The following is a 21,499-nucleotide window of genomic DNA, read 5'->3' on the forward strand; positions in this document are numbered from 1 at the left end:
CAACCACAGCCCTGAGCCTCCCCTCTTCCCTCCAATTCTCTCCTCCCAGGTTCTTCCCAAATTACATTTACCCCAATTCAAAACGAAGAGTTTATTTTTTGAAAATAAATACTGTAGTTTATTATCCCTTCAGGGGAGCGGGGATGGGAGAAAGGAGGGGTATGGGAGGACAGGCAAAGAGGGGCAATGCACAGGCCCTTTGTGGGGAGGCCCAGGGGAGAGTGTCACTGGGGTCCTTGTGAAAAACTCTCCCTCTGGGCCTCTTGGATGCGCACAACTTGCTGGGTGGCAGCCGTGACTGGCTGCTCAAAGGCCCTGCTGATCTGATTCGCCTCCACCCCCACCCTGAGAGGAATGTCTCCCCCCTGCTTTCACAGATCTTGTGAAGCACACAACACGCCGTTGCCACTTGGTGGATGTTCTGCTCCCTGACATCCAAGTAGCTGAAGAGGCAGCGGAACCTCCCCTTTAGACGCCCGAAGGTGTCCACCACCACAATGCAGGCCCGGCTGAGCCTGGCATTGAAGAGTCCTTTGCTTTGGTCCATGTGTCCAGGGGAGCAGAGGGTAGGTTGCCTCCCCTACAATACAGATTGGAATGTCCCTGTCCCCTGACCCTAATGGTGTGGTCAGGGAAAAAAGTGATGGCATGCAGCTTCTGGAAGAGGCTGGAGTTGCGGAAGACAAGGGTGTCGTGTGCCTTCCCCAACCACCTGATGTAGCTGTTGGTGAACTGCCCGCAGTTGTCTGTGATGGCCTGCAGGACCAGCGAGAATCACCCCTTGTGATTGATGTATTTAGCTGCCCAGAGGTTGGGGGCCCAGATGGGGATGTGGGTGCCATCAATATCCGCACTCCACTTCCCGCACAGTTAGGGAAGCCCATAGCGGCAAAACCAATGATGATAGGGTCCACCTCTCCCAGGTTGATGATCCTGCCCAGCAGGATGGTGTTGATGGCCTTCATGGCCTGTGGAAGGAGACAAATAAACAGAAAATCACAGGGCCCTTGAGAGATCCACAAGCCCATCCCTCCTCTTCCCCGCCCCCTCTCCCTCCTCCCCACTAGGAACAACCCCCTACTTATCTCATCCCCTGTCAGGACTTTGTGAAGGCAAAACTGAAAAACATCATGGGGAGGGAGCTTCCTCCACCACCACCTCCTTCCCTAGGGAACCCCATTCCAGAAGTCTCCTCCTCCTGGGGACAATAGGCCAAGAGTGCCATACCTGCATGAGCACGGCCCTGACAGTTGATCTCCTCACGCCAAACTGGTTCCTGATGAATTGGTAGCTGTCCAGCATGGCGAACTTCCAGAAGGCAATGGCGACCTGGAGGGAGGGGGATGGCCGGGTCTCATGTGGGTGTCCCATCACCTGCAGGTAGGGGCACAGTTCCAGAAAGGTGTTCTTCCATATCTGGAAATTCTGGACCACTGCTGGATGCCCCCCTGCTGCATCATGATCCAGTCTTACCAATTGGAACTGGTGTCCAGAGGCCAGGAGCGGCGGTCCACGGTGTGCAGGAGAGGGCGGGTGGGGTCATACTGCATGAGCAGTGCCCACAGAGAGAGGAGCAATGAGCTGGGGGTTGTATTCCTGCATGGCCTCGAAGGCATCCCGCAGAAAGAGCTTCAGGAGGTACAGCACAACCTGTAAAAGCCATTGACTACTAGCAGGAAGGTCCAGCTCCATGGCTAGACAGCTGAGGTGTACCAGAGAAGGCAGAGAAAAGGCTTTGCTGTTGCTTGAGGAGGTAGGCAAATGTGAAGATCCTGAGACACGGGGGTCCCCTTTAAGCTCAAACCTCAGATAGCTTTAGATATGAAGTAATTGCTGTCCTGATGCCCTGCCTGAAGTGCTTCCGGCTGGCTTTAAATGCGGCTCAGTGTCCAATGAATGCGGAAATTCTATTTCTAAATAGCTCATTGTTATTTTGAAGGGCATTTGCTGTGTAGATGCACTATTTCAAAATAAGCTATTTCAGAGTGTTTCTTCTGGAATAGCTTATTCTGAAATAAGCATTCAGTGTAGACATACCTGAATTTTGCCGTGGAGTTAACACGGGCTCAGCCTTATCTGTAGCCCATTCCCTTGGAGGCATTCACATTTTCCAGAAAACTCCTCAAATTCTTGCCTCTGAAAATACAGGAATAGTTTGGAGGTCTTCATCCCCAGAGATGCCCCTTACCATTTGCAGCTCTGCTACATTGCTCTTCACAAAATATGGAAACAGGTTGTCTCTCTGGGTATGTCTACACTAACCTCCTAGTTTGAACTAGGGAGGCTAATGAGGGCGATCGAAATTGCTAATGAAGCGCGGGATTTAAATATCCTGCGCTTGATTAGCATACTCCTGGCTGGTCGCCATTTTGGAAACTGACTAGCCCGAAGTAACTGCCGATGTCTACATGCGGCAGAGAAGCGAGATTCTGAGATAAACCCCTTAGTTCGAATTAACTGTTAAACCTCACCCCTATTCTAAGGGGTACCCAGAGAGACAAGGCAAACATGGCCAAGGTCAATAAAGGCTTAAGACACCAAACCTGTTTCCATATTCTGGCTACAAGTGCTCTTGTCCACTGAAAGGTTTCATCAGCCAATGCAAGTTTGGCTGGATAGAAAGGAAAGTTCAACTTGCAGGTAAGGAAGGTCCCACTGTCTGCGCATTCTTGCTGCTCTTTCATCAACTGCTGAGTAGATGCTTATTTGCCTAGGCAAAGAATGAAGCATCTAACCTAGAAAAACTGGAAAATTAAGTTTAAACTTGCATTCTTTGGCTCTCAGGGGGATCAATCTATTTTTCTGGCAGCTTTCAGAGTCAGTGTTTTTTAACCAAGTTAACATGTAGCCTATTGGCCTGACTTTCTACCTAGGTATTATTATGAATGTGTGGTCCAAATAATAGTACATTGGAGTGAAGAGTTTGAAGTCCAAGGTATACCCCTTGTTGGATGACCTTGCATAACTCATATCACTACTGCATTCCTTATCTCCATGTTACAGCTGAGGAAACTAATACTTACCTTCCTTTGTAAATTATCTCATCTTTTCAGAAGGAGTGACTGATACAAGAATTAAGCCATGCTACTGATTCTGTGAAGATACCAGGAACAACAAAACCATGTGCTGCGTGCAAATAAAAACATCGCATTTGCACAGTCTACAATGAGCAAGTGCATTTTAGGTCCCTTCATTCTTTTACAGATAAGTAACCTTACAGAGTGTTTTACGTATTTCAGAATAATTCCCACTGTGCAATGTATTAACTGTCCTTTTTATTTGGCTTTAAAAGTGTAGGCTGAAACCAGTGAGCACTAGTATAACAATCCAGATTGTAACATACAAACAATAATCATATTATAAAACTACTAAATAAAATCTGTAGCATGTTATAGAACTAGCATATACTATAAGGAGCCTACAAAAACTTTTGCAGAAACACCTTTTAAATTAGAAAAAAAAGTACAAAAAGCAGTTGTAATACTTGTCATCTGATGTCAAATCAATGAACTTTTTATCACAGTTTCTGCAATCACTCCATAACCTCACAAGTAAATTTGAACCTGGGGCCTCTAGAGCTTAGCATAGGAACCTCTATATCTTGAGCTATAAAGCCAGCTGGCTCTCAGCTCAGGCTGTAGATCTCCCTTGTTCTTATCTGTTTCTGTCCGTGGTCAAAGTGCCACTGCACAGGACAGTGAACCACACTAGGTGTGTGGGTTACAAGTCCATACTCTTGTTCTTTTTTCAGAATCAACTATTAAAGCCTCAGATGGATTTGTGTGAAGCAACGAGGACATCTTGAGGCCATTTAGAAAAATGCAAAGCTTACATTCCTTCCTGGTCAGTATGGATGAGTGGACCAGTTAAATCCCCAAAGCCTTCAGTGGAGTTATAAGCTATGCTCCATATGGGGAGCTTTTTTGGTTTGTTTTTGTTGGTTTTTTTTTGCAAAGTACCTGCAAAGCAAACACAACCCCAACCCTAACTAATGTCAATAGGAATTGCACTTCTGAAATTCAGGCCAATATTCCTTATCCACTAAGTCCATTTAAAGTTAGAAAGACAAAATTAGTTAAAAAAAACCTCAGAGGTGACTGTAGGTAGCACTCGGGAGGTGCACTACCCGCTATACTCCCACCAAAATGTTAATTGCTATCTGGGTGCCCCCCACATACTCCCATCCCTTTCTGCGGGGTTTCCCTGAGTCCCTTTCCCTACAGACACCAGTTGTCCCTGAGAAAAATCATATTTGCCACATTTCTAACTTTATATTTATGACTGTACATTATTAGAAGTTTCAGTCCTGGCTACTTACTTTCTTATAACAAAAAATAAGATTGGTAAAAGTTAGCATTTTTTCTTACCATTCCTCAATACCAGACCATAATTAAAATCAGAATTATACTGTACAAATTGGTAAAAAGATCAAAATTAATTCAAATAATTTGAAAGGAATACAATCCAAATCTACACAATATTTTCACAGTGCATTACATTATCCACACATTTCAAGTATTCTTTCCATACCGTACCTCTGAAAAATTATGAACAAATCTCTAGTACATATTCTGTAAAGATTATTTTGTATATCCAAATCTATATCAAATTTAATATATTTTTCTATGCACTCTCAGTTAAAACTGGAGTCTTGGGTCCATTTGCAGAGCTCTCTGTTCCTTGTGGGCCATCTGCAGATTTGGAATCTTCACCCGCTTCCATACTCCTATTGGGCTCTGACTCCAGTGAGTTGAGATCGATAGTAATCAAATTAGCTTCCTGATCTGTTTTTTCTACTTCATTGTCGATTTCAAATTTATCTTCCTGCTTGCTGTTCTTCTTTACTTGTCCATTCTGTGCAGGGTAGATGCTAGCAATAGTATCATACAGGAATTGGTATTGTTCCTAATACAAAAAGAGAAGGGATTAGTGTGGATGAAATGCACGCTAATTATCTTAATTCAGATAAGACAAGAGAAAAAATATCAGCCATCCTAGCTATTGAAGTGCTTTCCATCATACCGAAGCACACAGCAGGCAATTTCCATGCCTGTTGGCCCACCTCCTTGTTATGCTCGATTCTGAGTTTACAGTGACATAGCACTGAGGGTATTCCTAATTCCAGTAGATCAGTAGATCACTACTGATGAATCACCCCATTCCCAAGGCAGTTTTTCAGAATTCAGGACTCTTGATTCACATAGCAACTTGTCAAAAGTGTGTTTAAAGGAGAATAAAGCAGGTGCATGACTACTGTTCAGTACTCTACTGAACCTCAGTGGATTTAGCCCAACTAGATGATTTAGAGCAGAGGTGGGTAAGAAACAGCCCATGGGCTGGACAGGGTTTACCAGGGTTAGCCTCTAGTGGGCCACCAGACACTTTATTTCCATACGTGTTCTCATGTGCTTGCAGCTCCCATTGGCTGTAGATCACCATTCCCACCCAATGGGAGCAGTGAGCAGATAAATAAAGTGTCTGCTAGCCCACGAGGGGCTAACCCTGGTGAACTGCAGATGGCCTGTCTACACACCACTGCTATTTTGGAATAACTGATGTTATTCTGAAATAACATAGTTCGTGTCTATACTACAAGCAGTTATTTTGACAATGGCAAAATAATGTTGAGCTGGAGGACTTCTTACTCTGACTCCTGTAATCCTCATTGTAGAAGGAGTAAGGGAAGTTGGAGGAAGAGTGCTCTTTCTCGGACTTTTTGTTGTATAGACAGCACGAAAAGCCAAAATAAGCTATTTCGACTTAAGCTATGCAACTGACTTAGCTCAAATTGCATAGCTTATTTTGGCTTTATCCCTGTTGTGTAGATGTGCCCTTACTGTCCAACTCTGATTTACAATACAGATTGTCAGGGAGAAGAATGAAAGCAAGAAAGCAGTTCCTTCTGTGCACTCTTCAGAAAATAAATAGGACATTCTCTAGCCTGCCTAAGGGAGTTAGGCACCCGACTCCTATAGAATTCAATGGAAGATGTGCTTTGATTTAACATAGGCAGCTGCCAACATCCAAGCCTACAAAGTTAACAGTTTACAACATGTACTGTTCATAGAATCATAGGGTTGGAAGAGACCTCAGGAGGTCATCGAGTCCACTCCCTGCTAAAAGCAGGACCAATCCCAACTAAATCATCCCATTTTTCAAGATGGGATTTTAAACTTTGAGTTTTTGAGATTCCACCACTTGCCTCCATAACCCATTCCAGAGCCTCACCACCCTTTTAGTGAAATAGTTTTTCCTAATATTCAACCTAGACCTCCCCCACTTTAACTTGAGACTATTGCGCCTCGTTCTGTCATCTGCCACCGTTGAGCATAACCCAGCTCAATCCTGTTTGGAACCCCCTTTCAGGTAGCTGAAGGCTGCTTTCAATTCCCCTTCACTCTTCTCTTCTGTAGACTAAACAGGCCCAAATCCCTCAGCCTCTCCTCAAGTCATGTGCTCCAGCTTTCTAATCATTTTGTTGCCCTCCCTGGACTTTCTCCAATATGTTCACATCCTTTCTGTAATGGGGCCCAGAATTGGACGCAATACTCCAGATGTGGCCTCACCAGTGCCCAATAAAGGGGAATAATCACTTATCTTGATCTGCTGGCAATGCTCTTTCTAACACACTCCAGTATACTGCTAGCCTTCTTAGCTATAAGGGCACACTGTTGAGCTTTCAGTTTCAAGAAACAGATCATTATAGCTGTGGATAGGTTGCAGATTATAGGTTGAACCACTCTAATCTGGCACTCACTGGTCAGGCAACAACCATGGTCGGGCATGATTTTAGTTAGCCTAATGTGCACTTAGCATGGATGCGTGCAAGTTTCCTGTGGTTCCATAAAGTTTGTTTACAGCCAACAGTCCTGTCTCAGGGTTCTAATTTAGCACTAATTTACTCCTAAATGTCTTCTAAAAGCCCAGTAACCAGTGAAAGTGTTGGTAATGCTGTTAGACATCGTTAACATCCTATGATTTGGCAAATTCTCTGGTTTGGCACTGGTCAGGTCCCAAGAGTGCCGAACTAAAGAGGTTCAGCCTGTAGTTTCTTCTTATCAGCTAATTCACAATTGCCGATGAATAACTAGGGATGTTATGATACTTGTTTCCTATGTAAAAACAATGCCAGTGGTTATGAGAACATTCTTGGTTAGAACTTAAAAAACAACATTGGTCTGGTAGCATCTTAGAATCATAGAATACTAGGACTGGAAGGGACCTCTTTGAGAAGTCTTTGAGTCCAGTCCCCTGCCCACACATATATTTGTGTTAGAGATAAACAAAAATATATAAATACTATCATGAGCTTTCGTGGGCACGACCCACTTCAGATATCCCATGAAAGCTCATGATACTATTTATATATTTTATTAGTGTCTAAGGGTACGTCTACACAGCAGCATTATTTTGGAATAACTGACTTTATTCCAAAATGACATAGTGTATGTCTATACCACAAGTTATTAGTTCAAAATAATGGTGAGCTGAAGGACTTCTTACTCCAATTTCTGTAACCCTCATTTCACAAGGAGTAAGGGAAGTCAAAGGAAGAGTGTTCTTCCTTTGACTTCCTGCTGTGTACACTGAATTAAGCTGTATTAAGCTATTTCAACTTGAACTACATAATTGACGTAGCTGAAGTTGCGTAGCTTCATTTGATTTTAGCCCTGCTGTGTGGACATACCCTAAGGCACTACAGGACCATTGTTGTTTTTTAAGGTTTTTTTAGTTACAGACTAACACGGCTACCCCCTGATTAAAAATAATTCATGATTAAAAATAAGCAAATCTATTGAATTGTTCCGTCAAATCATGGGATTTACTTACAAAGGAGGGGACCATTCCCGGCCTGGCACGTCGAAGAGATTTCACCACTTGGAAGACATCTATCGCTTCTTCTGTTTCTGCACTTTCCAAGAGAGTCAACAAGGCGCAAAACACACCCGTTTGTTCAGATCCATCACTAGAAGATACACAGTAATTGAATTGAAAATCAGAACAACCTATCACTAGCAGTTAGGTTTACTTTATTGTACTGACAACAATCACAAAGATTCCCATCTCTGTAATATTCCTAACTGGAAGGAGATCTTGTAATCACGAATGATGTTAGGATGTTGGCTTTTTATTGTGTTAGATACTATCTAGCCCTTATATAGCCTTTTATTTGGAGAAGGGGGAAGAGCAGCCTCTTCTCTCTTTTTGTAGCTGAGTGAGTATCAATCAGATTTAGTTCCTGCCCTTGGGGACTACAGGGCTGCTAGTATGATGTTTACCAGTAGAGAGTAATTGTAGCTATAACTCTTCCTTTCCTGTTCCACCCCTATATGCTCCTACTGGCCAGAATAGCAGATTGGCCTTACAAGATGAGTACATTGCCTCCCAATGGAGCACAGAGCCCTAAAGAGGCATTGTGCCACTATATTGGTGCCTCAAGTCACTCCCAATTCAGAGCATGTAAGAGCATGCCAATGGTAACAGCCAGCCATGAGAGAGGTATAAAGGCCAACAAAGGAACCAAACCCATACCCACTTCTGTGTGCTAGTTTTGGTGAAATTTACCACTGAACCAGGCTGGCCTTTCCAGCTGGTAAGTGCAGCCTTATAGTCCACTGTACGCTTCATAAGGACCCCTGACAATACAACACTGTAAGAACGTGCTGAGATGACTTTTCTCTGGCCATGTCTTTGTACCAACCAGTAGCATCTACTTTTTACATAGTTCTCATCTTCTACTCTCACCCATATCTCAATGGGGGGGAGGTTGTGGCCACTTTGCAATGTTGCTTGTGATACGGGTGAATGGTCTGTCATAGGAGCCCAGGTGAGAGAATTTGGCATACATTGGAAGGGTGAATTTACTTTTCAGGATTTTGGAAAGCTTTGAAGCAAAGCTAAGATTTATAAAACTGCTATTGACAAGTAAAACCAGACCCTAGAAATGCACTAAAATATGTGCAGCATCCACACCCACCAGCAGTGAATGACAATTGGGATGCTCCGGCTGCATCTGTTGTCTTCAGTGATACTTTTTTCTGGAAGTTTTTGTTTGAGGTTCAGAATCATAGTGACTAAGTCTTTGGGGTTTTCAGGAAGGTCCAAACCATTCCACTTGTGGAACTGGTACTGATATACTTTCCGAGTTTCTTTCCTCTGAAAAACAGAGAGAAACATATGGTAAAATCAAGGGATAACATAATTATCTACATTCTATTTATTCCACATGAATTTAAAAACAAAACCCTGATAATCACTTAGAATTAGACTGTGACTTGAACTATGCCCGTGCAGGGGGATAATGCTGTGGGCACTCAGCGATAATGCTTAGGAAGTGGATTGGGCATGGGAGGAAACTTGACTGAATTACCTCAGAGTGTGTCATAATTTGCTGTGGAACCAGGCCACAGCAATAAATTACCGTCCACTGGAACAAGAGTAAAGCAAGGTGGGAGCTGTACTAACCCTATCCTCATCATATATATAGTAGCCCATTGTCTGTGTGTCTGTAACGCTGACATACACAGCCACGCCCCCTGGCCGTGTACATCAGTGCCCCGCCCCCCCTTCCCTGCGTGGCCGTTCGGCTAGCCCCACGGCCCCCTGAACACCCCCCCCACCAACGCTGCTTCCCTCTCCTCTTCCTCCGGGCCCCCCCATCCTCCCCTCCAGCCCCAAAGCCCCCACCCAGTTCAGATTCCCACCCCCTTTCCAGCCAGTCCCGCCCCCTACCCCTCCCTCAGTGGCGTGCTGCACCGCTCACCTGAGCGGTACTCCCGGCAGGCTCCCGGCATGGGAAGCGCGGACCCCAAACAGCCGCTTGCCGCCCCAGGCCCAGCTGAACGCCGCTCCCACTGGGCCCATCTGAGCTGTGCTGAGGCCAGGCCCCGGCGGAGGAGCAAGCGGCAGCAAGGGCCCAGCTGAGCGGCGCAGTGTGCCACGGAGGGAGGGGAAGGAGTGCTGGGCGCCATGCAGGGAGGGGAAGGGGGGTGGAGCTGGCCGGAAGGAGGGCAGGAAGCAGAGCTGGGAGGGAGTCGGGGGCAATGGGGCTGGACAGGAGGAGGGGCGGGGGCGGGAAGCAGACCTGGCGAGGGAGGTGGTGCAGAGCATGGCTGCAGCTGGACCCCAAATGGCTGCTTGCCGCTGCTTGCTCCCCGGCTGTGGCCCAGCTGAGTGGCGCTGGCACTGCACAACTCAGCTGAGCCCTGGTGGGACAGGAAGGGGGGCAGGGTGGTGATGTATACGGCTGGGGGGCGGGGCCATGTATGTCATGGCTCCCCCTTCCTCCTCATGCCGTGGCGCTGCGTGGTGTGCCCCTCAGCCAGGCTGCCATGGGAGGAGGGGGGGCGCTGACATAGACAGCCCCACCCCTTGGTTATGTACGTCACCGCCTCGCCCCTCATCCCCCGCAGTGGCCCGGCTGAGCACGCAACTCTCAGCCAAGCTGCCATGGAGGGAGGGGATGGGGGCGGGGCGGTGACGTACATGGCCCCGCCCCCTTGCCGGGTACATCACCGCCCCGCCCCCTTCCCTCACAGCAGCCAGGCTGAGCAGTTAGCACTCAGCCAAGCACCACGGCGGGAGGGAAGGGGAAGAGGGGCGGGGAGAGACGGAGGGGAGAGAGAGGCAGGAGGAGGAGGAGAAGAGAAAGGGAGCGTGAGAGAGAGAATGGGGAGAAGAGAAAGAAAGAGACGGAGAGAGAGGCAGGAGGCGGAGGAGAGCTGAGAGAGACGGGGGGAGGCAGTAGGAGGAGAGAGAGAGAGAGACAGAGAGAGAGAGGTCAGGAAAGAAGACCTGAAAATCCCGTCTTATGGCGGGCTAATTGGCTAGTTTTACTTATGTCTGATTTATAATTCAATAGTGATAGTAAGTCATATTTTAATTACCATTAAAAAGTTTAAAACAAGGAACTAATAAAACATCAGTATCAAAACACTATGGGTATGTCTACACTACCCCGCTAGTTCGAACTAGCGGGGTAATGTATGCATACCGAACTTGCTAATGAAGCCCGGGATTTGAATTTCCCGGGCTTCATTAGCATAAAGCCGGCGCCGCCACTTTTAAAAGCCGGCTAGTGCGAACCCCGTGCCGCGCGGCTACACGCGGCACGGGGTTCGCACTAGCTGGCTTTTAAAAATGGTGGCGCCGGCTTTATGCTAATGAAGCCCGGGAAATTCAAATCCCGTGCTTCATTAGCAAGTTCGGTATGCATACATTACCCCGCTAGTTCGAACTAGCGGGGTAGTGTAGACATACCCAAACAGATTTGTTCCTGCCTTTTGGTTGTCCCTTATTTTGTTTGCCCTCTGCAAAAGTCTAAGTTTAAAATAGAAACACAAATTTTAAATTCCCATCTGTCATTTTTTCATCTTTTACCTTCACATGTGTTATATCAAATGCACGTATGGTGTAGCTAGAAGACTGGTTGACATCTTTTATTTCAACTTCTATGCCTTCATATGTTTGTTTTCCTTCTCCCCAATACTGTGCACAACGTTGCTAGAAATGAAAAAGGTATAAATCAGTCTTTCATTGCTTTTGCCTTTCTTTCCAAATTAATTTTTAGGATGCATACATTCTATAAATGCTCAGTTTCATTGTATTTTAAAATACATTACTGATGAACTTCTGTTGTGTATTCAAAAATGCATTTCTGTATCATTTAAAATAGAAAGATAAATATGTTCATAAAATGTAAATCTTATTAGAAAACAAAATAATTGATAGGGTGAATCACTTTCTAATAGAGTCACATTTTTGGTTTGGAAATTAAAATATCATTGCAATTTAGAGATTGGAATTCTATTATTTTCTCTTATAAAGAGTATCATATCAATTTACTCTGAAGTTGGTAGACTAACCTGGTCTCCTTCCTTGAGGTCTGTCAACATAACTATGACTTTGACTTTTCTTTGGAAGACCATATGCCAGAAGTCATTGATCGTGTCTGGTAGTGGCCCTTGTGTTGCAATCATTTCTTTTGGACCCCAGTATCCCTAAAAAAGACCATTTCAACACACGATTTAATTATTATTATGAATTCATCTGAAAGGCAGTTGTCGTGCATAAACAAGTATTTACCCTCTAAAGGAAGTTTGTAGCCTACATGAAATGAATTAATGGTTTTAGTATATTTTCTAAAGGACAATTATCCATTTTACAAAAATAAAAAATCATCATAAAGGTCAAGAGTTAATGAGCATAGGATTGATGTTCCCTAACTAGCAGTCCTTCCTACAGGGCAAACTTGAGATACATTTACACAGACAGGGGAAAGCGTTGACTGCCAATATCTGAGACAACATGCATTTTGGGATTAAGTAGAAGGATTCGCTTTCCATGGCTGGTATTGGAAACTGATACTGAGTGAAGCCTTTTGCAAAATCAGTGTTGGTAAGCAAGTCAATGCCTACTCACATTGTATCTATTAGTAAATAGGTATTTACAATAAATAGCTATGCTAACTATTTTTGTCTACAGAAGTCAGACAAATCCAATTCACTGCATAATCCAATTCACTATATAATCTTATAACCATTTATATCCATTAGTGTCCAACAACTGCCCTCCAAACATGGTGTCTTTTAGATCTGAATGTGACACTAAAAGCTTGCTTTTCAGTGCCATCCTGTTTTCACTAGGCCAAATTTGTAACCACAAAAATTGCATAAAATTAACTTTTGAAATTAAAATAAGGGAAATTATATCTATCGATCTATCTATCCATCCAGCCATCCAATCTACTTAGGGCTATTATGATTGGAGTATTTAACTCTGAGGCTGCATTGATTAGGACAGTGTAGAGTAAGAGTTCTGCCTTTCTCCAATGCAAATATAACAATAGTTTTGTGATTAAGTCTATAAATGAACAATCAAATAAAGTGCCAGATCTTGATTGCTTTATACACATAACTAGTACCATGCTAATGAAACCATTACGATCAATGGAGACGGTAAGATGAGAAGAAATTGATGCATAGCTATTATCAGTGGAAAGCATTTTAAATATAAGAAGTTTTACCCTCTAAATACATACAGTTATGAATGATGCATTGATGTATCTGCTTGCTTCCTCACAATCACTGTCCTCATCAGATGATTCCTCTGAATCATGTTCACTCTCCCTGCTTTTCTCCTCTTCCTGTTTAATTGGTACTCTGTTAAAGTCATCTGAGGGAGAAAAGTGTCCATTGTTATAATGAGAAGAAAATGTAGAAAAAGTGCAGTTCTTCATCAGTTATGTAATGGCATAGAAGCTACAGATATACCAATATGGTTGTTTTAAAAAAAAAATCAAGGACTCCTCACAATTTATATTCTAACAAATAATTCACTTCCTAAACTTTCTAGAATGACATACTTAAACATAAATACATATCTATATGGTATTTTACTGTTTTATCCATAATCCTTTCTAAGAAGCCTTCATACAATTAGAATAAATTGACTGCAAACATCAGTGCAAATACGTACATGGAATCATTTTGGAATTCCGGTTTTTACTTTTATTTTCCTGTCGATTGCCAGTGTTCTGTCCCCGCCATCCCCTGTACGATGGTAGCCTCTAAGAAAAGAAAGCATTCAAGGTCACACCATGTACCAAACAATGGTTTGCCAGCTTAATAAAATAGTGACACTCTCTGATGCCCATCTCCTCTCAGATCTCAGCTCATCACTGCTTCATTTCATTCTGGACCACAATTTCCATATCCCTGAACCTACCAGATGCAACACCACAAGATATCATGTAGATGGAAACAATGTAAAGATTGCTGCTGTATTTTATGAACAATATTAATATAGAGGAGGGGAAAATTGCTATTTTAAAGATATTTCATCACTTTAAACATCTTCCATGAATCAGAGTTAATGTATTAAGTCTGCCAGAGTATATATATCACAGAAAATACATCAGTGTAATGATCTAACAGATATGGTACCCATTCTTTGTGAGCATCATAAGCAAACTGATTTCTTGGCTACTACATGAATAACTAGTGGTAATCTGCACCCTCAAATTCTCATTGGTACGAAGATATTATTGCTACAAATATATTGCTAACTTTAGCTTCAATTATTTGAAACATGTTACCTCTCCCTAAGGTCTGGATCCTACAAGCTGTTCTACTCAAGCTTTGTTTACACTGGCAATTGAGTGACAAAGCTTTTGTTGTGCACTGGTGCTTAACCTCCTGACTGGCCCCTTCCCAAAGGACAAAAGCTTTGCCTATAGCAAAGAGTACTGTATATATTGTGCTTTGTCAGCTGGAATTTTCTCCTGCCTACAAAGCAAATGCCCCTTGTGGTGAGTGGGAGATTTTGTCTACAAAACTGCAACAAAGCATTTACACTGCCAGTCTTTTAGCAACACAGACATGTTGCTAAAAGCTGTGTAGTGTAGACAAACCCCTGGGCAGTTGCTTGTTCTGCTTCCACATGGAAAAGCTTGCAGGGTCAGAGCTTAAATCTCTAATTTTACACACACTCCTGGCTTAGCCGCAGGAAATTATATATTTGTCCTTTATATTTTGCCTCTAGTTTCTCATAAGGAAAATGAAATAAAACTATGGAAACTAAAGGCAAGAACTGAAAAAAATGCACATATTTTCTGTAATATTTTTCCCCCAAAATGCAAAATATCAATTTACAACAAAAATACTTTAACAAATAAAACTCATTATGAATATTCTCAGGCCAGATTCTTGTAAACTGACCTAGTTCAGTTTAAGACAGTGAAACTATGCTCGTTTACACCAGATGACTATCTGGCCTCATCCTTCTTCCCCAGCAACCAAATATAGGATCTAATTCTGCCATCCTCACTTTGAGCAGTTCCTTAGTCTGATGATTTTATTTAAAATTCAAAAATACACTGGTTTAGTTTTCAGAATTTGGCTCTGAATTATTGGCTTATTTAAATCCAGATTACTGCATGTCACTTTTTTGTTTACCATCAGAAAAGAGAATGCAATAAATCAGAATGAACTGGGCTATTTACCTGGAATTCTGCTTCCAGCAATGATGGGTCACTCTGAGGATCTCGTTTCTTCAGATTACTAAGGTAGGTGTGTAGTTCAGCGAGAGTGACCTCTGTTTCACCAAACTGATTGTACTCCACCAAGGCTTGATGGATCAGGATGTACTGTGCCTAGTGTCCCACAATAAAAGGATGAGGTGAATTTCCAAAAATTGCAAATAATAATTAAAAATAAGAGATATTTTAAATTGCTCTAGCTACCTAAAAATACAATATTTATGTATTCTTATTACTATTGTTATACTAAATTAGCTGTGTTTAGTCAATTAAATGCTGTATTAACATTGTATTAGTGCAACATTTTATGTTTTTAACCAAAACTGTTGTATAAATAAAATGTAGCATAACTTAGGTTGTCCAATGAAGAAATTGGGGCAGGAGAGAGGCTCTGGAGGCCAAATTTAGGCTGCTAGGAAAGAGATGGAAATCCAGGACCTCTTTGGTAGCATTCTCTGAAATACTTCCAGTTCCATGCGCAGGGCCAGGTAGGCAGGCAGAGCTTCTGAGTCGATGGTGTAGAGGAGGGGTTTAGATTTGTAAGAAACTGAGGAAACTTTTGGGATAGGGTGAGCCTATACAGTAAGGATGCTTCCAGTTCCACCTAAACCAAAATGGAATCACTTAACATTAAAAAGGATGTAGAGCATCTTTTAAACTAAGGTTTGGGGGAAAGCCGACAGGTGTGGAGGAGAACATGGATTGGACAGAGAGGAGGTTCTATTAATAGAGATGTTCTAGTCAGGAGGAGAGGATGGAAATATGGGTCGGATCAGATGAGACAGATAAATAGTGACAAATTATTGAAGTGCTTATACACAAATTCTAGACGTCTAACTAGTAAAATGGGTGAATTAGAGTGCCTAGCTTTAAAGGAGGATATTGATATAATAAGCATCATGGAAACTTGGTGGAATGAGGACAATCAATAGGACACAGTCATACCAGGGTACAAAATATATCGGAAGGACAGAACAGGTCATGCTGGTGGGGGACTGGCACTTTACGTGAAAGAAAATGTAGAATCAAATGAAGTAAAAATCTTAAATGAGCCCAAATGTTCCATACAATCTCTATGGACAGTAATTCCATGCTCCAATAATAAGAATATAGCAGTAGGGATATATTATCGACCACCTGATCAGGACAGTGTTTGGCTGTGTCTACATTGGCACCCCTTTCCGGAAAAGGGATGCTAACGAGACACTTCGGAATTGCAAATTCCGCGGGGGATTTAAATATCCCCCCGGGATTTGCATGAACATCGCTGCCACTTTTTTCCGGCTCGGGGTTTTGCCGGAGAAAAGTGCCAGTCTAGACGGGATCTTGCGGAAAATAAGCGCTTTTCCGGAAGATCCCTTATTCCTACTTGAAACTGGCACTTTCAAGTAGGAATAAGGGATCTTCCAGAAAAGGGCTTATTTTCTGCAAGATCCCGTCTAGACTGGCGCTTTTCTCCGGCAAAACCCCGAGCCAGAAAAAAGCGGCAGCCATGTTCATGCAAATGCCGCGGGGGATATTTAAATCCCCCGCGGAATTTGCAATTCCGAAGTGTCTCATTAGCATCCCTTTTCCGGAAAGGGGTGCCAATGTAGACAGCCATAGTGATTATGAAATGCTAAGGGAGATTAGAGAGGCTATCAAATTGAAAACCTCGATAATAATGGGGGATTTCAACTATCCCCATACTGATTGGGTACATGTCTTGTGGATAAGGGAGAAGCGGTGGATGTCATATACCTAGACTTTAGTAAGGCATTTGATACGGTCTCGCATGATATTCTTATTGATAAACTAGGCAAATATAACTTAGATAGGGCCACGATAAGGTGGGTGCATAATTGGCTGGATAACCGTAGTCAGAGAGTTGTTGTTAATGGTTCTAAATCCTGCTGGAAAGGGATAACAAGTGGAGTTCCTCAAGGGTCTGTTTTGGGACCCGTACTATTCAATATCTTCATCAATGATGTAGATATTGGGATAGAGAGTACTCTTATTAAGTTTGCAGATGATACCAAACTGGGTGGGGTTGTGACTTCTTTGGAGGATAGGGACATAATTCAAAATGACCTTAGCAAGTTAGAGAAATGGTCAGAGGTAAACAGGATGAGGTTTAATAAAGAGAAATGCAATGTGCTCCACTTAGGAAGGAACAATCAGTTCCATACATACAAGATGGGAAGCGACTGTCTAGGAAGGAGCATGGTGGAAAGGGATCTAGGGGTCATAGTGGACCACAAGTTGAATATGAGTCAACAGTGTGATGCTGTTGCAAAAAAAGCAAATATGATTCTAGGTTGTATCAACAGGTGTGTTGTAAGCAAAACTCGTGAAGTCATTCTGCCGCTCTATTCTGCACTAGTTAGGCCTCAGCTGGAGTACTGTGTCCAGTTCTGGGCGCCACATTTCAAGAAAGATGTGGAGAAATTGGAAAGGGTACAGAGAAGAGCGACAAGAATGATTAAAGGTCTAGAGAACATGACCTATGAAGCCAGGCTTCATGAACTGGGCTTGTTTAGTTTGGAAAAAAGAAGATTAAGGGGGGACATGATAGCGGTTTTCAAATATCTAAAAGGGTGTCACAAGGAGGAAGGCGAAAATTTGTTCCTCTTGGTTTCTGAGGACAGGACAAGGAGTAATGGGCTTAAAGTGCAGCAGGGGAGGTTTAGATTGGACATTAGGAAAAAATTCCTAACTGTCAGGGTGGTCAAATATTGGAATAAATTGCCAAGGGAGGTGGTGGAATCTCCCTCTCTGGAGATATTTAAGAACAGGTTAGATAGACATCTGTCAGGGATGGTGTAGACGGAGCTTGATCCTGCCTTGAGGGCGGGGGGCTGGACTCGATGACCTCTCGAGGTCCCTTCCAGTCCTATTATTCTATGATTCTATGATTCTATGTCACCTCAGGACAAGATGCAGAGATAAAATTTCTTGGTTCCTTAAAAGACTGCTTCTTGGAGCAGCTGGCTCTGGAACCCACAAGGGGAGAGGCTGTTCTTGATTTATTCCTAAGTGGAGAACAGAATCTGGTTCAAGAGGTAAATATAACTGGACTGCTTGGAAATAATGACCATAATATAATAAAATTTAATGTCCCTGTGGTGAGAAAAGCACCTCAGCAGCCCAACACTAGCATTTAATTTCAGAAAAGGGAATTACGTAAAAATGAGGAAATTAGTTAAACAGAAATTAAAAGGTAAAGTGACAAAAGTAAAATCTCTGCAAGCTACATGGAAACTTTTCAAAGATTCCATAATAGAGGCCTGTGACAGGGCGATTTCACCCTGCACTGAGAACCACCCTGAACTCCAAGTTGAAGAGCCCGGAGGAGTGCTGAGCGGGGGCGGAGGCATGTGGGAAAACCCCAGGCAGAGAACGGCCGAGGGGAGTGCAGACGGCAGAGCAGGGAACGCGGTCTGCCCGTTGCCACGGGCACACATGGATGACATCACCCATAACTTCATTCAGGGGATGCTGGAAGGTGGGGGCAGTGACGCTGGGGGAGGGCTGGCCCTGGACACCATGGTGGGAAGTTTAAAAGGGCTTGGAAAGTCAGAGAAGGAGGAGGAAGGCAAAGAGGAGGAGAGGAAGCAACAGCAAGGGAGGAAGAGAGACTAGTGCACAAAACGCACGGCACAAAGACCCGGGACAGGGAACGACCACGGTAAGTCCCACCCCCATCCGTGCGGGTCAGAATTAAGTATGGGGCTGGGGAAGAAGTGGCCCAGGGCAGGGTCGTGGACCCCGTGAGTGGGGGAGTTTAGGGGCCACAGCCCCCTCCACTGAGCCGCCTTAGGACTGTGGGCTGGGGTTCGGAGAGAGGGAGGGCCCAGACCCCCTTCCCCAGTGCTAGGGGTGAGGTCCCCGGGCAGTGTGGCTATATGGCCATATTGTAAACCCCAACATAGCAAAAGGAGGGAACTGAGAAAACAGAGCCGCGAACGATGGCATAGGGAAACAGTTACAACTCTGGGGAGTGGGGAGACTTGAACTCCACAGGGGAAACTTATAACAAGGCCCAACTTAAATTAATACCCCAAATTAAAAAACACAGTAAGAGAACCAAAGAAAGTGCCACCACAGCTTAACAACAAGGTAATAGAAGCAGTGACAGATAAAAAGATATCTTTTAAAAAGTGGAAGTCAAATCCTAGTGAGGAAAGTAGAAAGGACCATGAATTGTCAAATTAAGTGTAAAAATATAAGAAAAGACAAAAAGGAGTTTCAAGAACAGCTAGCCAAAAACTCAAAAAGTAATAGTAAAATGTTTTTTAAGTACATCAGAAGCAGGAAGCCAACTAAACAACCAGTAGGGCCCTTGGACAATCAAAATGCTAAAGGAGAACTCAAAGGTGATAAAGTCATAGTGGAGAATCATAGAATCATAGAATAATAGGACTGGAAGGGACCTCGAAAGGTCATCGAGTCCAGCCCCCCGCCCTCAAGGCAGGACCAAGCTCCGTCTACACCATCCCTGACAGATGTCTATCTAACCTGTTCTTAAATATCTCCAGAGAGGGAGATTCCACCACCTCCCTTGGCAATTTATTCCAATATTTGACCACCCTGACAGTTAGGAATTTTTTCCTAATGTCCAATCTAAACCTCCCCTGCTGCACTTTAAGCCCATTACTCCTTGTCCTGTCCTCAGAAACCAAGAGGAACAAATTTTCTCCTTCCTCCTTGTGACACCCTTTTAGATATTTGAAAACCGCTATCATGTCCCCCCTTAATCTTCTTTTTTCCAAACTAAACAAGCCCAGTTCATGAAGCCTGGCTTCATAGGTCATGTTCTCTAAACCTTTAATCATTCTTGTCGCTCTTCTCTGTACCCTTTCCAATTTCTCCACATCTTTCTTGAAATGTGGTGCCCAGAACGGGACACAATACTCCAGCTGAGGCCTAACTAGTGCAGAGTAGAGCGGCAGAATGACTTCATGAGTTTTGCTTACAACACACCTGTTGATACAACCTAGAATCATATTTGCTTTTTTTGCAACAGCATCACACTGTTGACTCATATTCAACTTGTGGTCCACTATGACCCCTAGATCCCTTTCCGCCATGCTCCTTCCTAGACAGTCGCTTCCCATCTTGTATATATGGAACTGATTGTTCCTTCCTAAGTGGAGCACTTTGCACTTCTCTTTATTAAACCTCATCCTGTTTACCTCTGACCATTTTTCTAACTTGCTAAGGTCATTTTGAATTATATCCGTATCCTCCAAAGAAGTTGCAACCCCACCCAGTTTGGTATCATCTGCAAATTTAATAAGCGTACTCTCTATCCCAATATCTACATCATTGATGAAGATATTGAACAGTACGGGTCCCAAAACAGACCCTTGCAGAACTCCACTTGTTATCCCTTTCCAGCAGGATTTAGCACCATTAACAACAACTCTCTGACTACAGTTATCCAGCCAATTATGCACCCACCTTATCGTGGCCCTATCTAAGTTATATTTGCCTAGTTTATCAATAAGAATATCATGCGAGACCGTATCAAATGCCTTACTAAAGTCTAGGTATATGACATCCACCGCTTCTCCCTTATCCACAAGGAGAAGCTCAATGAATTCTTTGCTTCAGTCTCACGGCTGAGAATATTGGGGAGATTCCCAAACCTGAGCCATTCTTTTTAGGTGACAAATCTGAGGAATTGTCCCAGATGGAAGTGTCATTAGAGAAGGTTTTGGAACAAATTGATAAACTTAGCAGTAACAAGTCACCGGGACCAGGTGGCATTAACTCAAGAGTTCTAAAATAACACAAATGTGAAATTGCGGAACTATGAACTGTGGTTTGTAACCTATCCTTTAAATCAGCTTCTGTACCTAATGACTAGAAGATAGCGAATGTGATGCTAATATTTAAAAAGGGCTTAAGAGGTGATCCTGGCTATACAGACCGGTAAGACTAACTTCAGCTGAATTAGTAAATCAAATTAGTTGAAACTATAGTGAAGAAGAGAATTGTTAGACACACAGATAACAATTTGTTGGGGAAAATTCAACATGGATTCTCTAAATGGAAATCATGCCTTACTAATCCACTAGATTTCTTTGACGGGATCAACAAGCATGTGAACAAGGGAGATCTAGTGGATATATGACAAGGAGTCCTGTGGCACCTTATAGACTAACAGATGTATTGGAGCATCTGTTAGTCTGTTAGGTGCCACAGGACTTCTTGCCGCTTTTGCAGATCCAGACTAACACAGCTACCCTTTTGATACTAGTAGATATAGTGTACTTAAATTTCCAGAAAGCCTTTGAAAAGGTCCCTTACCAAAGGTTATTAAGTAAAATAAGTTGTCATGGGATAAGAGGGAAGGTCCTCTCATGGATTGATAACTGGTTAAAAGACAGGAAACAAAAGGTTGGAATTAATGGTAAGTTTTCTGAGTGGAGAGAGGTAACTAGTGATGTCCCCCAAAGGTCTCTCCTAGGACCAATC

At 43.3% G+C, this 21,499-nt stretch overlaps 1 protein-coding gene across 1 annotated transcript in view; it reads right to left on the minus strand.

The window, feature by feature from the left end:
- Positions 1-3,927: 3,927 nt before the first annotated feature.
- The window catches only part of LOC102450126 (protein tyrosine phosphatase receptor type C), a 73,902-nt gene continuing 56,330 nt past the window's right edge, over positions 3,928-21,499 (minus strand). The window contains exons 19-26 of the mRNA XM_089780564.1: positions 15,002-15,151; positions 13,477-13,567; positions 13,040-13,173; positions 11,865-11,999; positions 11,380-11,502; positions 8,978-9,156; positions 7,831-7,966; positions 3,928-4,905 (exon numbers count right to left, since the gene is read on the minus strand). Of these exons, the coding sequence (XP_089636690.1) occupies positions 4,624-4,905; positions 7,831-7,966; positions 8,978-9,156; positions 11,380-11,502; positions 11,865-11,999; positions 13,040-13,173; positions 13,477-13,567; positions 15,002-15,151 (1,230 nt within the window). The 3' untranslated portion in view covers positions 3,928-4,623. The remainder of the gene's footprint in view (positions 4,906-7,830; positions 7,967-8,977; positions 9,157-11,379; positions 11,503-11,864; positions 12,000-13,039; positions 13,174-13,476; positions 13,568-15,001; positions 15,152-21,499) is intronic.

Source organism: Pelodiscus sinensis, chromosome 9 (assembly GCF_052426305.1).
Source record: "Pelodiscus sinensis isolate ZL-2025 chromosome 9, ASM5242630v1, whole genome shotgun sequence".
Lineage (NCBI taxonomy): Eukaryota > Metazoa > Chordata > Testudines > Trionychidae > Pelodiscus > Pelodiscus sinensis.